This window comes from Pleurodeles waltl, chromosome 9, assembly GCF_031143425.1.
Source record: "Pleurodeles waltl isolate 20211129_DDA chromosome 9, aPleWal1.hap1.20221129, whole genome shotgun sequence".
NCBI lineage: Eukaryota > Metazoa > Chordata > Amphibia > Caudata > Salamandridae > Pleurodeles > Pleurodeles waltl.
In genome coordinates, this window is record NC_090448.1 from 1,082,725,837 (window position 1) to 1,082,742,223 (window position 16,387).

Below are 16,387 nucleotides of genomic sequence, written 5' to 3' on the forward strand. Positions count from 1 at the left end.
TTAAATTCAGTATACTTCCTTGCAGTCTCCTACACATTTCTCTTTCTAGCACAGTAGAAGTAGAACAAATTAACTTGGTACACCCACACAAGTTAAATCCCTTATATTTCGGTTCATGGAATTTAGCCGGCTTTCAAAGATTAAATAATGATGACAACATATTAAATGTAATCAATTTACATTATTTCATCATTCGTCTATAGACCCCACAGCCTATCAAAGCAGTCCTTTTAGTTTATACCCAGCAGTTAGTTCTGGTAAAACGGGTCGACATTGTGGGGCTTATCAACATATATGACAACATCACAGGATCTTGAGGTCAATGACATTCCAAGTGACAAACCTCACATGCAAGCAGTATCGACTGAGTCAAGGAATTGTGCAACCATCTCTAGCCAGATCATATTAATGAATGCATACGTTTTTCCCGTGTACAATACAGAAAAAGGATGTCTCACAAAATGACATACCCTTGAAATATAAGTGTTAATTGTTTTTGCAGACATTATAGTAAATGGCAATTTCAATTTGACCCTTCTTCATGAAATTCCACTTGAGGCATTCCAGAGATTCACAGCCCCAAAAAACGTCAAACCAGCTAGATGCTCCAGAATCACAAAATACAGTGGTGTAGTCCAGGACTAAACATTCATCAGCCTCCCTCTGTTTATTTGTTTTTATAAAAGATTATAAAGTATTTGAATGATTTGAAAGTGATAATTTTGTTCAAATAGCAATTGTGCTACCCAACCTAGAGTAAGCTGACACAGCAATGAATGTAGACAGACTCTTTGGTATACAACAATTTAAAAGGTTAAAATAGTGTACTAATTCCTATAATTTAAAAACCTGGAAAGAAGATGAGAATGTGACCCAATGGCAGGATTCCATACAACCAACTATAAATAGTAATCACACAGGAGTGTGGACTGCGGTCATAGCCTCTTTAATTGATTACAACCTTAGTAGGGTTGCTGTAAACCCACCGAAATGTATTAAAAATAAGCCAAATAACTTGTTGTTTATAATAGAATGTAAATTAAGAAAGGGCAAGTTGCTAAACGTTTTTGACAGGTTTGACTAAACAGTTAGAAAGCAGTTACCTTTGATGCACACAATCTTAAAATATTCAGAAACTCCTGAAAATATTATGAAAGACAAGTGTGTGAAGTAAAGTGAAAATTGAAGGAGAACAAGTGGACCACTTTACTGTTAAAAGGCAAATTCAAAGATTCAAGGAAATCTTGTGATTATATAAAGTCTTTGGATAACTAAATGTTCAAAGCTACAGGAAACAGTATCCCAGTTGTTTGGTGGAAAGTTTATGTCTCTTGGCTGCACTGCTAAAGTGGAAATCAAGCGTATCAATCTTGCATAAAGAACCAAATGTGTCATGATTCATAAAACAAAATCAGTAGCTTTGTGCATAAAGAAAGGCAGGTCTGATGGTGCTCCAGGACCAAAAGATCCTCCGTCCTTAATAGGTAAAACTGACCATGATTATTTGTCCCTTTGGTTAATGTTTGTAATTTTACAGGATTGATGCCATCCTCCTGGAAAAGATGGATACTTTGCCCATCACTTAAAAAATGCCTCTTGAATCGATCCCTCCATCTATAGAATTACTGAGCTCCGTGATAAGAGGCACAATTATAAATCCCCTTACTTCTAAGAGACCTTTAAAAATAGGTGGAAGAAAAAGCACCTCATTTCTTGGTATCAAACAGGCTTCAGGGGCAACAGTAGCACCACTGACCATATAATACATGTATAGCTTCTTTTAAATCAAATCTTTATGCCTGTTGTTATCAGTTTCAGAACTGCATGTGACAATAATGATTGACAAAAGCTTTCGTTTAAGCTGCATTTCTGGGCATCAACCATGTACTGCTAAAAGCCATGTAGTCATTATACATGGATACCTGGAATCAGGTAGAATTTGGCGATAACACCTAGCTCACACAATAAATCTTCACCTGTTTAAGTGGCCTTAAACAGGGATGTGTTTAAGCCTCAATTTTATTCAATCTCTGTGTCTCCGATACTGCTAAAGGTAAGTTGTGTCTACTAAAATCCGGCAGCTTAGTAATATTACTGCTTATGTAACCAGATGATACTGTGATTTCTGAAAAACTAATGTGGGATTGCCACACAGTCTCAGAGGGCTTGAATCTTATTGTAATGATAACCATTTAACAGTAAATCATGGAAAATAGAATGAGTTTGTGGCAGAAGAAAACCTGGGAAAACCAGCTGTCTATTGAATTAGGACCAGATCATATAAGCCCCCTCTTAAATATCTGGGGTTTTGTTTTCAAAGCAGTAGAAGCTTGAGCAATCTCTCAATCAAGCATCTTCTTGGTGTTATTAGAGCAAAGTATATGCCATTGCTAACATAGGGTTACAAGATGTTCCCTTTATCAGTGAGTAATTGGCTAGGTACAAGTCTGTGTAGGTAATTTAGGCAAATATTTGCTCTGCTGCCTATCCTCCGCCGCACAGGCTCAAATACGTTAAGAATTTAATTTGAGTAAGCAGTCCGTTCAGCCTACATCACATGTTTAACTTTACTGGCAAAGAAGCAAAGATCTCAAAGCAGGACTCACCAAAATGCCATCTGTGGTCAGAAATTGGAATGTCCCAAGAGTAAACTAGTATAAAAAAAAGTGATGGATGGATGCTTAAATTAATTCCACCATGACACCACAGATTAGATCCAACCATATGCAAATCAGACTTGATTCTGCACCAGTGAGAAGAGTCAAGCCCAAATTGCCAGACCATGTCTTCTCTAAACCTGAACACACGCAACCCAAGACAGGTTTCACACTACAAGAAACTAGGGCTTCACAACTCCTTGTCTACCTCACTAGATCTTTTACAAATACGCAAAGCTTGGGGATCACCTTTATCGTTGATATTTGAAATTACTTTTAGCAAGGCAAATGTGAATACAGTCTTTTAGGCTATACTCTAAAACCTGTCACACAATAAAGCCGTTTGATACTTTATTAGTTCTTTCTACCAAAGGAAAATTCTTGCTTTGTTTAACGGAAGCTATACCACCAAGCCTTAAACACAACATTATCACTCTTAGATTCGGTCAGTTTGACATTAGAGAGATACAACAAAATTCAGAGAGATAAAACAAAAACGGAAAGATACTTATCACATAAAACAATTTTAGCTTGAAAGGAATTGCTGTTTTACTGTGAATTGTTTTAAAAGTGTGCTAAGTGAATTGTTTTACTTTAAGAATGTATTAAATATCTTTGTGCATAAGTGTTTCACTGCGCAAAAGGGATATTTATTTATACTACAGTATTACAATCTTCATTTAAGTCATTAGAAAACATTCTGTCTCATGTTGGTAGCAATAGGATGGTAAATGGTAAGACTGGGATCCTGTTGTCCGTTCACAATTAACAGAGGCAGCAACTGCCACTCCAGGGCATTGTGTGACAGTGAAACTGCTTGTTACTTTAAAGATGCTGTGGTTTTTGTTCATCTTTGTAAAGTCAATATTAGTCAAGGCCTATTTATTCTGCTTCCTTATGTTTTACTTTGAAGAAAGTGAATCAGCCCCCTAAGTTCACTTTGGTGGATTTTCTAGTGACGTTTGACTTTTTTGCGAAAGAAAACAAAAACTGAATTATATTAAGAGACTCTACAGGTAGCCATGTATATTAGAAGTGTTATTACTGCTTGTTAAATTACTTCAGTATCTCATAAATGGGTTGAGACTCTTCAGTATTTAGGGCTTCAGTAGAGATTTCCACTATGGAGAGCTAGAATTACAGGTAAGTACCTTTTCCTAAAGGGCAAGATTTCTTTTTTTTTAGGATTAAGTTTTGTATTTAGTGCCCATGTGTTCATAGTTTTGTTTTCCTTTAACCTTACACTAACATGTTATAACTTACACTTTTAATAACCAGTGCACAACTACTGCCATTGCTACAACTACAAAGACAGAGAACCAAACTATAATAATCGGTCCACTCATCCTTGCATACAATTGTTTATGCATACTTCCGATACCACTTTGTTTCATAATCAAAAGAAGTATATATTTTAGTGAAAAAGTGTCCCGATTGAGACAGGTATATAGTCACCTATATATCTGGAATGGCCATAATTGTGTCTGTGTCTTTCCTTAATCAGGAGTAGTCTTTAAGCACTTTTGTTTGACTTGTTTTTCCTTCCAGGTGCACTTCCAGCGGAGTTATGCAAGCTGAAAAAACTAGAGACTTTGCATCTGAACAACAACCGCCTGACACGTTTACCAGCTGATTTTGGGCAACTCTCAGCCCTTAAGACACTGAGTCTCTCAGGGAATCAGTTTCGGACTGTGCCAGTGCAGCTCTGCAGTCTTCGGCACCTCAACGTGGTAGACCTATCCAAGAATAAAATTCAGAGCGTGCCTGATGAGGTGGCAGGACTCCAAGCCATCGAACTCAATCTGAACCAGAACCAGGTCTGCACAGTAAGACATCTATAAACACATAATCGCCCATGCACATCACTTCTAGAGAAAGGGAACCCAGGGTTTGATTGGTGTGTTGGAATGATAGACTGTATTTCATGTTTTCATCTTTCAGCCAGCACCCTTTATTTAAAAATGGGAAAAGAAAGCCACTATCTTGTAGTAGGCACGTGGAATTTCCCAACCTTATTATTTAACAAGGAAACAATCAACATGGATGCATATTGTGAGCACCACATTTGTCTTGCTGTATAGGTTCCAGTATGCTTCACCACTGCGGTAACTTTTTTTATATTGTTTGGCGACTAGACATTTTGCCATAATCCCTGATCTCCTTTTAGTTACATGTCTTTCAGGTGTTTTCTCATTACATTTGTTTGCTTTTGCATACCTATTAGACTATAGTTGTACCTCTGCCTCCCTGTAGTGTGTCACAAATCTTGTACTAGGGTGAACATTTTAGTGAAATTCTTGAATCCCTGTAGGACTTGAATTTTTTTATGCTAATCCGGAAAGTTCAGTTTACCATGTGTTACGACTTTCAGTTCAGCCCATGTAAAGCAATGACCTGCTTAATGGTGAGGCTTAAAGAAATAAAAAGTTCGGGAAAACCGTTTGCAAAGAAGGGCTTTCTGGAGTAACGAAGGAGAAGGTGGTAACCAGGCTCCCTTCCATTTTATGGAGTTTCTGTTTGCTGTTGATGCAACAATGTGGCTTGCAAAAAGCTACAAAAAGAATCCTTTTCTCTCTTGTAGCATATCTGGTGCTTCTGTTTGAGGAGGTGAAAATCGACAGCTAAGTCTTAGCAAAACAACACACATAGTCTGATTGGGACTGGAGCCAGTTCATGCCAAAAAGGCTCAATTTAAAGACTGCCATTGACCAGTCATCTTATCTGTCAGGAATAGTTGAATGTGTACTGTTCTGGTTTACGAAGTGTTAATATTTCATTCTTGACTCTGATCCTGCAAAGGTTGCCTGAACCTCATACTTCAAAAAGGTTTGACGCTGTCTATTGTGGTGGAGCGACATGCAACTTTATACAGAGGTCACTGTGTGAAATACCAGGGTCCCCACCTGCTGTGGAAAGTTGCTTTGTTGCACTAGGCCCTTCACTAGGGCAAGCGAGGCTTCTGTTTTATGAGCATACTTTATTTTATAAGAAGAAACAATTAGTGACTTTCAGTCAAAAATCCATTCACTTAGGGTCCCCATGGGACACCTGGAAGCCAAGTACGCCCCAACAGGGTCTGTAATTTATTTGTGTGACATCAGCGACAATACACCCATCTGTATATGGGTCAATATTACAAAGCAGAGGGAGAGGCTTGTTTTAACACAGGTAAGTAGAAGGTTGCTAGAGCGACACGCATATCTCCATGCCTCTGCAAGGTGCAATCCAGGCGTTAATTGGTTAATACCCTTCAGAATATTAGGGTGAATAAGGGCCAGCTCTCTCTGATGACCCGGATGGCACATCCAATATTTTAGACCCCTCTGACCTTATCCACCCCAGGTCGGATGAATGGACTCCCACTGGCCAAGTATGGGGCGGAGCGCATCCGCAAGCCCCTGGACAAGGAAGTACAAGCTCTCTTGCAAGCCAAGTGCCCATGTCTCTCCCTGGCAGACAAATTAGCTCTTACTCTGGAGACCTATTCCAGAATGTCCTCTTTTTTCTGCACATCTATTAGGGACCAGAAGGAGGGTATAGATCGGTCCTGGTACTCGTGCCAGGACACACTGTTGGTTGTGCTAGGCCCTTTAACAAAAATCTTGGCTCTAGCAGAGGAGGCGAAGGCCTCAGGAGCCCCAATAGATATGGAATTTCAACCCGGATGGGCACAACATGCGATAATCTTCTTAGGAAATGCAAATTGTGTAGAATTAATGGAGAGAAAGCTCTCTTTGCTGATTAAAGTAGACACACAATTGGGAGATCTGGCTTTCACTGATACGGGGCCGGTGGCCCAAGGTTTGGCAACATGTTTATAAGAGAATTGGGGACGTTGTTTCAACTTTCACCTTTTTGGACAAGTTGCAGACTTCCATGAGAAAGATTTTTCAGCCCTGCAATTTTGTCAGGATCGCTCGTGGTAGGGGTGCCCGACCAGTTGTTTCTTCACACAAGCCCCCTCCAGAGGACCAACAACTCGACGACCCCACTGGCAGGACCTACCCCGGCAAGGAGAGTTTTTATCCTCCAAGAGAGGACAGAGAGGCAGAGGCTGTGCTTCATTCAGTGGCCAGTCCCACAGAAGTCAATCATGTGAGTGTGATTCCCCCTTTCCCAACCGGAAGTGGGAGGCAGGCTAGCGTTCTTCATCCACAACTGGGAAGAGCTAACTACATACACAACATTCTTCAGACGGTTTGGGGTTTTCAGATAGAATTTTACGGTACCCCATTTCAACATTTCCACCCCAGACCACTGTTTTTTTCGGGCAACAGGACGTGGCAGACTGCTACGCAGGTAGGCTGTCGCCCAATCATCTCTCCATCCGTGAGGCTTTTTAAGCAATATTTTTCTGGTGGAGAAAAGAGGCGAAGGCTATAGGCCGGTAATAAACCTCCAGGCGTTCAACGGTTGGTTGATCTATTGCCATTTGAAGATGGAAGGTATCCATCTTTTGCACGATCTACTCCAACCCCGGGGACTGGATGGTTTGCCTCGATTTCAGGAACAGATACCTTACCATCCCCATCTTTGTGCCTCATTTCAGGATCTTCCAATTTCAGTGGTGGGATCAAGTTTTAAGTTCCAAATCCTTCCTTTCAGACTCTCTTCGACGCTGTGGTATTTTATCAAGCTCCTCACGCCCATGATGGAGGCGCTCAGGGCCTCTGCCTGATCATCTATTTAGACGATTTACTCTTGATGAATCAATGCCCAACTCAACTCAGAGAACAATTGAGCTTAATGATTCAGCTATTGGAAAACCTGGGCTTCATAATAAACGGACGGAAATCTCTGATGACTTCATCCACTGAACCTATATTCTTAGGGTTTGTCGTCCACTCCAAGGATCGAATCCTCAGCCTTCACTTACAGAAGATATCGAAGATTCGAAGGGAGTTGAGACTATCCCTCGTTTGCCCAGCAACATCACTATGTCGAGTGGCTAGGGTGGTAGTTTTTTTTTTTTTTTGATAAAGACATTTTATTAAATTTTCGGGAAGAAAAAAGGTAAATGATACAACATTTTAACAAGGAGCCAACGTGGCACCTGACATTAGTCCGTCCCGAGTCCCAGTTCCCAGGCATCACAATATAAGTAAGGTCAAACACTACTTAGGCATCCACTGCTGCCTCCCACTTCCCCCATATCTTGTCATATTTATTGGGGCATCCCCTGGCCTCGTATACCAATTTTTCACGTTGTGCACACCAGTTCATCCCCCGCCTCCACTTAGCCAGAGCTGGGGCACCCCTAGATTTCCAATCTGCCATTATATCCCTCTTAGCCACCAGGCATGCCACCCCAAGGAAGGTTCGGTCTGATCTTCTCAGCCCGGTGTCTCCCATGATCCCCAAAAGGCAGGGCAGTGGGTCCCTTTCTATGTTTTCCTGTAAGGCTCCCGAGACCTCCCGTAGGACCGTTCCCCAGTAGGTCACTATGACTGGACACGTCCATACCATGTGAAAGAAGTCGGCTGCGGGGTTCATGCATCGCGGGCACTCCGCTGTAGGTTGGAGGCCCGCCCGGTGTAGTTTGGAGGGAGTGAGGTATGCTGTGTGGAGGTAAAAGGTCTGTACCAACCGGAAGCGGGAGGCCATTGATAGAGTACGGGGGGCCATCAGTGCTTCGTTCCAATCCATCTCTTCCATGGGGCCCACCCATCCCTCCCATCTCTGGCGGAGCCCCCTTAGGGAACAGGCGGTGTGAGTGATCAAAGTACGGTATACCTGGGAAACACCACCCCTACCCAGGTTCCCCATCAGTACCTTCGCTTCCATGGGGCTATATTCGGGTATGTTGTCTCCTACTTGCATGTGTACTAGTAGGGCGTGTCGGAGCTGGAGGTACTTATGAAATTGTGTCCTGTTTAAAGAGAAGAGTCTCTGTAGGTCCCCAAACGAACGCATGTGTGACCCTTCCCAAACATCACCCAGAGTGGAGATTCCTATACTGTCCCATTTCTGGAAACCCTCCAGGTTCACTGCTTCCTTTAGGTGCTTCCCGTGCCACAGTGGGGTCTGCTGGGTAAGGCGCCCCCACCACCCCGACAGTTTCTGGGCCGTCCGCCAACCCAACAAAATCACTTTAGTCACTTCTGGGATGTCCCGGGAGATCGGGCCCCCATATAGGGTGTCAAAGATCCGCGGGTAGCCCAACGACCGGAGTTCCAACCGATACGCCGGGTCCGACCACCCGCCCCCAACCCAGTCATTGATCACGAGTAGGTGCATCGCAAGGAGATAATAATGGATGTTGGACATGCCCAGTCCCCCGTTGTAAACATCTCTCTGACAGGTTTTCAGCGCTAGGCGTGGGCGGGTGTCGTTCCACAAGAATTGACGTGCCAGTGAATCCATCTCACTAAACCATCTCTTAGGGATGGGATGAGGGAAGTTTTGCAATAAGTAGAGGACTCTGGGGAGGATCATCATCTTGTAGAGTGCTATTCTACCAAGCAGATTTAAGGGGAGGGTCTTCCAGCGTTGTAGGTCGGATCTAATTCTTTTGGTTAGCGGCGTCACGTTGAGCTCCCATGTCAGCTCAGGGAGTAATGAGATATGTATTCCCAAATACTTAAAACTGTTCCTTCGCACTGGGATGGTGTGCTGCCAGTCCACACAGTCCCGGGAACGATGTAAGGGGACCAAGAGGGATTTATTAGGGTTTAGAATCAGACCCGAGGCCTCTGCGAAGAGGCTCAGAATTTGTAGGACGCGGGGACCGCTTTTAGCAGGGTTGGAAATGTACAGTAGGACGTCGTCTGCGTATAGCGCTATTCGGTCCTCTGGGCTGGCGGGCCAGGACCAGCCCTCGATCAAAGGATCTTCCCGTAGCAGTATCGCCAGGGGCTCTATTGTTAGTGCGAAGAGCAGTGGGGATAGCGGGCATCCTTGTCGGGTGCCGCGACCAATGGGAAACGGGTCGGAGACCACTCCATTCACTTGCACCCGGGCCGTCGGGTTAGAATAGAGGAGCCTCACCAGGCCTCGGAATTTAGGCCCGAACCCATTTCCGTGCAGCACTTGGTCTAGGAAGGACCAATCCACTGTGTCAAAGGCTTTTTCAAAGTCGAGCAGGAGTAACGCCAGGGGGGTGTATGACAAGGTCTTGCGATGTGCTAACGCCAGATGTAATCGTCTAATGCAATGTCGGGTACTACGGGTAGGCATAAAACCGCATTGGTCAGGGTGAACCAGGGTGGGCATCACCTCCCTCAATCTGGATGCAAGGATCGTGGACAGCACTTTGATCTCTGTATTCAAAAGTGAAATGGGCCGGTATGCCGAGCAATGTCGCGACGGAGGTTGGGTCTTGGGGATCACTACAATTGTGGCTTGGTCGATCTCCTTGGGGAAACAACCCTGCCTTTCGGCTTCTTCGTACATATTGAGCAAGTGGGGACCCAGAATGTCGCCGCATCTATTGTATAGCTCCGCAGGGAATCCATCCGGTCCCGGGGTCTTGCCCGGCGCCAGGTTAGCGATCGCGTTTGTGACCTCCGCGAGGTCGATAGATTCATCTAGTCTGTTCCTCATCGCAAGGGGAATTTTTGGAAGAGTTATGTCGTTTAGGAGGGGGGACTCTCTCTCGGCACTAGGTCGAGGGTGCTCTGCGTATAGGCGCGAGTAATAGGAAGCGAACCTTTGCGCGATTTCAATGGGTGTTTTGGAAAGCGAACCTGAATCCTCCGCAATTTCAGGTATGACCCTGTTGGCTAGAGGGCGGGTTGCCAGCCAGTGTAGGATTTTCCTGTTTTTGTCACCCCAGCCATATATTCGTGCTGCCGAGGCCCTCCAGATATGTTTTGCTGATTCTAATGTTATGTGTTTAATTTCTTCTCTAACCATAGTGAGCTGTCTTAAAATAGAGGCCGACGCTAAGGTCGTTTGTTGGCATTCCAGGGTTTGCGCCCTGGCCTCCAACTCAACCAGTTGTGAATCTCTGGCCCGCTCGCGTGAACGCAGGAGGTATTTGGCTTGTCCTCTGAGAGTAGCCTTGTAGGCTGCCCATATTGTACCTGGAGATCGGACTGATCCCACGTTCAGCTCGAAATATTGGGTGAGGTGGTTCCTGATCTCCTGGGTATAGTCGTTGTCCTGTAGGAACCATGCGTTCAGGCGCCACATCGGGCGTCTAGTGGGGTCCGTACCGCCCAACCGGACGCGCACTGGTGCATGATCTGAGACCCCGCGGGGCAGCAACTCCGCACCCGTAACGCTGGTAATGTCTAGGGCGGGCACAAATACGAGGTCTATTCTGGACTGTGTCGAGTGAGCAGCCGAGGTGTGTGTATAGCGGCGTTCCCTAGGATGCCAGATTCTCCATACCTCGCACAGGCCGAGGCTCTCAGCCCAGCTGTTAAGACTCGAGGCCCGGGCGGCTCTACTAGCAGTGATTTCGCCGGATACATCCAGACTAGGGTTGAGGATGGCGTTGAAGTCCCCTCCTAACAGGGTGATACCCTGGGGGAGACCCGTTGCCACATGGCGGAGCGAAAGTAGGAATGCATCAAGTCCTGCCGGAGGCCCGTACGCACATACCAGGTTTATCGGTGACCCGTGAAGAGTCCCCATAACTACTACAAATCTGCCCTGGGGGTCGGATTGCGTGGCTGTAACCACCATGGGTAGTGAGCGGTGGAGCAGAATGGCCACCCCCCTGGATCCTCTAGAGAAGCCCGCATGAAACACCCTGTCGTACCCTCCTCGTGCGAGCATGGGACACTTGGTCCCAAGGAGGTGGGTTTCCTGTAGTAGGACTACTGAGGGGGAGTATCTGCGGAGAGTATTGAATACTGCAGATCTCTTGATCTTATCTAGTAGGCCATTTACATTCCATGAAATAATCTGGGTCAGTGAGGGCCGGGCGTGGGTTGCATGGGTGTTACATGGTTTTGAGTGCCTGTCTGTGGACCCCGGGACGACTGTTTTAAACACAACAATGAAATGTTAGAATAATAAAGAAAACTAATCAACATTTTACTATCTAAGCCCATTTTAAACTCTTTACCCCCCAACCACCCCCCTCCCCATACTCCCTCCCTGGAAGCATCTGTCGCCCAAATACCCAACCAGAACCTAACAGCCAGGAGGACTGTCGTTGGGGTGGAGTGGTGGACCCCTCCATTTAGTCGGATCAATTGCAATTTAGCGGACGTGGTTCAAGTTCAGCGCGGCTTGCGCTGAGGAATGGTAGCGCCAACCTCCGTGGTTCCTCCAGGATCTCAGGGCGCGCGCCGACGCCCAGGACCTCCTAATGTATCCCAATAGGGACCCAGTGGTTCAAGTCAGCCGAGCACCGGGGACTGGCTCAGGCGGTTGTCATCCGTGGCTTGTGTTGTGTCCCGGGGTCCCGGGGGTCCAGCTGGGGCTTTCTCGGTCTGCACATCGGAGTCGCGAGCCATCTCGTCGTTAATGGGAGTGCCCGAGTCTTTCTGCCTCCCTCTGCGGGATCTGGTGCGCCTCCAGCTCCTCCGGGGCTTCCCCATGAGGGGGGGGCCCTCGTGGGGGGTCCCCCCGACTGGTTTCAGGGGACCCCTCCGGGCCCGAGGCCTTCCTCCGTTAGCCAGTCCCACGCATTCTCAGGAGATTCGAAAAAGTACGCTTTTCCGGCCATGAGGACCTTAAGTCTCGCGGGGAAGAGGAGCATGTATGAGAGCTGCATTGCTCTGAGCTTTTGCTTTACCTGCTCATATGATCGGCGGGGGGTCTGAACTTCTCGGGTGTAGTCTGGGAAGATCAGGATTTTATGATTCTCCCAATGGAGGTCTTCGGTGCGTCTGGCTTCTTTAAGGATATTGTCTCGGTCTTTAAAGTTAAAGAAGCGTGCAATCATCGGGCGTTTAGGGCCGCCCGGAGGGGGCCGCGGGGCAAGGGCCCTGTGTGCGCGCTCAACTGCGAACCAAGGTGAAAGAATTTGATCCGGCATCCAGGTCTTAATCCACTGCTCCAGAAACTCGGAGGCCTTATCTTCTTCCACGCCCTCAGGGAATCCCACAAAGCGCAGGTTGTTGCGCCTTGAACGGTTTTACGCGTCTTCTGCGCGACGGTGCAGCTCACTAGTTCGAGTTTGTAGCTGGGCTACCCTGGTTCTGAGATCGGATAATTCGTCTTCCGTCTGGGTGACGCGGGCTTCCACATCGGTTATTCGGCTCACCGCATTTCTGAGGTCCTGACGAATAAGGCCCATGTCTTCTCGCACTTCCCCAATTTTGGTCTCTACGGCTACTTGCGATGATTGGATTGCAAGGAGGATGGCATTCACTCCATCCGGCGCGGGACCTCCACCAGTCGTGTCTCCTCCTCCCCGGGAACCCGCTGGTGTCGTGAACTGGTCGATCTTTTGCTGGGAGGCCAGGAGTTGTTTGTTTGCTTTGTCTTTCCCCATTTTGGCGTAAGAGACAAGGGTCAGTTTTGTAACTTCTTGGGGTGTTCCAGGTCGTGTCTCAGCAGGGCTTCTCTTATGCCGGCAAGTTTGTGTGGTCGCGGTCTTTTATTTGGGGCGCAAAGGACGTAAGTCCACTCCTCCCCCGGGGGAAGCTGGGTCGTCGGTGCAGCGGGGGGCCCAGGGGGCCTACTCCGATGTGCCTGGGGCCTCGTCTAGTGGCCACCAGCTCAGGATCGCTGAGGCGTGAGCCAAGGGCGCGGCGCCCCGGCTGCAGGTCCGCCGCCGCTCCAGCCGGACTGCTGGCCCCACGGCTGTTGTTGATGAGTATGTGTTGGTTGCGTTGCGACCGCACAATCTGATAGGGCCCCAGGATTTTAATCTTGTCTGTTCGGCTCAATCAACACCTATGAGGTGCTCTGCAGTAGGCCCCACCTGTTCCGGGGCCCAGAAGGCGATCCGGATTGCCGGGCTCCCCTTTCTTTTGTGCCTCTTCCCCTGCCTTTTATTGTGGGTGTTTCATTTTCAGTGCCTGGGTCCCATCACATCTGTCTCCTCTCCAGCCCGCCCCGCGCTGCACTATTAAGGTGATCTTCGACGTTACAGAGCGAGGCTGAGTATATTTAAAGTTTACTAAGATTAGGTGCTGAGTCAGACAGGGGGGCAGAGAATGTCTCGGTGGAGCGTCCGAGCCCCCTCTTGGCGCGTTTCTCAGAGACCAAGCTGGTTTGGTGTCTTGTTTACTGCTTATTCACCGTACACGGCCCACTGTGGACCCTTAAGCATCGGAGTTGTCTTCATTCAGGGGGGACGGGGGGGCCTCATTACAGGGATGCTGCGTCTGTTCCCGTTCGGGCGGACCCCAGGGGGATTCCCTCCCGGAGTGTCCCGGAGCCCGGGTCCTAGCTCCACTGTCGCCCTCGTGGCCTGCCGCACGTTGCTCACCTCACTTAGGAGCCCGGGGGGCCCCCACTGCAGGGGGCGCTCCCATCGCGGCTCCTTCGCCGCCCGGTTGGATCCGGCGGAGATCAGCTCTTCAAAGCGGCTCGGACGCCGCAACTCCCGCAGCCGGCTCCGCCGGACAGGCGCGCGGCGCAGCCCGGGACACCGGGAGCTCCGCTCACAGCTCGGGGCTGCGCGGTCCCCCCACTCCACCGGGACCCGCGCTCCAGGCCCCAGCGCCGGCTCCCCCTCGCCAATGCCGCACCCCCGGTCCAAGCAGCTACGTCAAGGAGCAAGCAGCTCCGAGTCAGTTCTCCCGGGGGGGGGGGGGTTTCCGGCTCCGACGGCCATTTTCTTGCTCCTGCCGCGTCGCGCGAGCGGGGCTCCGTTTCGCCACCACTCACCACACTGGGACCCCAACTGGACGGGGAGATCACAGGGATGGTCAGCACGGCACCATTGGGTCGCTAAATCGCGGTAATCTCGGGCGGATGACGGAGGGGTCCAGAGCACTCTCAGAGTGCGACCGCCATCTTGACGCCCGAAGCCACGCCCCCAGGGTGGTAGGTTTACTCTCTTCATCCAGTCAAGCATTTTTTTTTCCCCCAGCCCCCTTGATTACAGGATACTACAATGGTTAATATCCTTTCACCACTGCAAGGGCTTTCGGGACTCCGATCAGGTGCCCCTCACGAAGGAGATTCGGGAGGAGATGAGATGGTGGCTCGTTCATATGGAAGTCTGTAATGGCAGAGCCATATTCGGGTTAGACCCCGACATAGTCATTGAGTCAGATGCCAGCGCGCTAGCCTGAGGGGCCAATGTGGGGACTCTTCCACAGGAGGAAAATGGTCTGCACCAGACCAGCGTTTCCACATAAATTGCCTGGAATTAATAGTGAGATCATTTGCAGTCCAATGCTGGACCAAGGACAAAATGAATTGCTATGTACTCTTAAAGATGAACAATAGGTCTGCGGTCCGCTATGTCAATCGTCTAGGGGATCCCGTCGAAGATACTGGCAGATTTAGCCAAGAATTTCTGGGAATTTTGCTTAGCTCACAATATATTTGTGATAGCAGAATATCTTTCGGGGGCATTCAACATAGTGTCGGATCAGTGTTCCGAAGACTGGGCGGATAGGAGCCTGTGGCAGTTAGACCGGATAGTCTTTTGTCATCTGAGCCCGTTTACTGTGGATCTTTTTGCATCCTATCTGGATCATCAGGGAGAGTATTTTTTCAGCTGGAAGCCGGATCCCTTGGAAACAGTGATGGATGCGTTTCTACAGGATTGGTCGAAGGAGAAAGGGTATGCCTTTCCTCCCTTTGCGATGATCATGAGTTTGTCTGCTCAGATGAGATGCCAGAAGGCCAGTCTGGTTCTAATAATGCCTTATTGGAGGTAGCAAGCTTGGTTTCCAGTTCTTCCGGAACTTTCTTGGTATTTTCCATTCCATCTACCCCATGCTCCCGATCTCCTTCGGGATCCGATGGGGAACCCCCATCCACTAGTCCTGCAAGGCTGACTACTTCTGATGGCATGGAGGATTAGGGAGAGAGATGGAGAATCCCAGGACTTTCGGGAAAAGCTGAAAGACTGCTGGCTGCAGGTTGGGCAGACAGTACTACCAAGCGTTACCGGTCAGCATGGATGTGATGGGTGCATTGGTGTGTTCAATCACATGATCCCATGGTGTCTGAGATTTTCCAAATATTACATTTTTTGGCTTCTTAGGCCTTCAAAGGAATAGCCCATAGGACGGTGAATACCTTCCGCTCGGCTATCTCTGTTTGTCATTTCCGGTCTACGGATTCCAGGTAGAGGAGCATCCTTGGGTAAGGAAGTTGATGAGGGGCATTCTCCTCTCTTTACCCCCTGAACCAAGGTATTCAGTCTTATGGGATGTAACCCAGATTCTGTGTTTTTTCCAGGCCTGGCCTCGAAATGAGTTTCTGTCTCATAGGCAACTCTCGGGAAAATTAGCCATGTTCCTATGCCTCGTTTCCTGTAATAGAGTTTTGGCCGTATGGGCTCTTGAATTGACAGTTCTGGTGTTCACCTCGTATGGGGTAACATTCCATATTTCCCACTGGATGAAGTCCAATTCCAGGGTCATTTCCTATCCACCTTTTGATAAATCTCCAAAACGATATGTAGTTCCATGTTTGAAAGCGTACAACAGCATGACAGAGGAATTCAGGCCTCTGGGTGAACTTCAGTTGTTGATCACCCTTTAGAAACCGTTCAAGGCGGTGTCATCCCCACTATTGCAAGATGGCTTAAATGGGTTATACGAGAGGCTGGCACTTAATGTGTCACCGTTTGGCGCACACTTTGGGAGAGGTGCTATGGCTTCAAAAGCATTAATTGTTGGTGCTCGTTTGGAGGATATCCT

At 47.8% G+C, this 16,387-nt stretch overlaps 1 protein-coding gene across 1 annotated transcript in view; it reads left to right on the plus strand.

The window, feature by feature from the left end:
• LRRC57 (leucine rich repeat containing 57) overlaps positions 1–16,387 on the plus strand; it is a 66,758-nt gene that overhangs the window by 32,362 nt on the left and 18,009 nt on the right. The window contains exon 4 of the mRNA XM_069208755.1: positions 4,206–4,474. Within this exon, the coding sequence (XP_069064856.1) occupies positions 4,206–4,474 (269 nt within the window). The remainder of the gene's footprint in view (positions 1–4,205; positions 4,475–16,387) is intronic.